General features: G+C 50.1%; 1 protein-coding gene across 1 annotated transcript; it reads left to right on the top strand.

The window, feature by feature from the left end:
- The first annotated feature begins 350 nt into the window (after positions 1-350).
- On the top strand, positions 351-803 carry LOC107694713 (histone H2A-like). The gene has a single exon (XM_016494403.1). The coding sequence runs from the start codon at positions 417-419 to the stop codon at positions 801-803; it is 387 nt and encodes a 128-aa protein (XP_016349889.1). The 5' UTR covers positions 351-416.
- Positions 804-1126: the final 323 nt, after the last annotated feature.

The raw sequence follows: 1126 nt of genomic DNA, 5'->3' as shown, positions 1-1126 counted from the left end.
CAGACACGGTGTTACTCACCTATCGAGAAGAAACAAAGCAACCTCGTCGTCCGATCGCAGGCCTTCTTCTCCTTGAGTTCTCTCCAGCGCTGGAAAGCTGATCCGATATTTACATGGGTTCTTGCCTTATTGCCTTAAGCCTTCGTTTGTTCCGCAGATGTTTTCCTCTTTTGTTTTTTATCCGCCATCTCTATCTATCTTTCTGTCGCTCGGCTCGGACTGAACGCTCTCTCCTCCACATCATGAGTAGACACGCCCCTTACTGCTGATTGGCTACAAGTTTGTTTTGCTATTCGGCCTGAATCAGTTTTCTAAAGCGTTTTTGAAAAATCACTTACCCTGCCTTTAAAAGTAAAGTTGCAGCTTTCTGAATTTTCATTCATTCTTTGAGCTGTGTTGTAACAATTGTTATTATAATGAGTGGAAGAGGCAAAACCGGTGGAAAGGCCCGCACTAAGGCCAAGACTCGCTCCTCCAGAGCAGGGCTGCAGTTCCCCATCGGTCGTGTTCACAGGCTTCTCCGCAAAGGCAACTATGCCGAGCGCGTCGGTGCCGGTGCTCTGGTTTATCTGGCCGCTGTGCTCGAGTATCTCACCGCTGAGAACCTGGAGTTGGCTGGAAACGCCACTCGGGACAACAAGAAGACCCGTATCATCCCCCGTCACCTGCAGCTGGCGGTGTGCAACGAAGAGGAGCTGAACAAGCTTATGGGCGGCGTGACCATCGCTCAGGGCGGCGTGCTGCCCAACATCCAGGCCGTGCTACTGCCCAAGAAAACCGAGAAACCCGCCAAGACCAAGTAAACCGAGCGAAGTTCCCTTTTGTGGGAACTTCGAACTGCGTTCTCTAGGGGTCGCTATGGGGAACGCCTCGTCGTGACCCGTGTCTGAAGCATACATTGAAAAAACACTAACTCGTTGGCCGGCGACAGCCATGACGTCACTACCGGTGCGACTATAGTATAAATAGGCGCCGGGAGCACACATCATTCTCTTCTTCGTCTTCATTGACTGTTTTGTTTGAAGCGTGCATTTCTGTGGTAAGAGCGATCTACTATTTATCTCATTATGGCGAGCACTAGCAAAGCATTTAAGGATGTGTGCATCCGTGTTGACGTTGTTTAACA

The sequence above is a fragment of the Sinocyclocheilus anshuiensis genome, unplaced genomic scaffold (assembly GCF_001515605.1).
Source record: "Sinocyclocheilus anshuiensis isolate Anshui unplaced genomic scaffold, SAMN03320099.WGS_v1.1 scaffold9135, whole genome shotgun sequence".
Classification (NCBI taxonomy): Eukaryota; Metazoa; Chordata; class Actinopteri; order Cypriniformes; family Cyprinidae; genus Sinocyclocheilus; species Sinocyclocheilus anshuiensis.
This window is presented reverse-complemented; position numbering and strand designations above follow the sequence as displayed.

Coding starts and splice junctions, on each gene's coding strand:
- LOC107694713 (XM_016494403.1), top strand. CDS start 417: ATGAGTGGAAGAGGCAAAACCGGTGGAAAGGCCCGCACTAAGGCCAAG.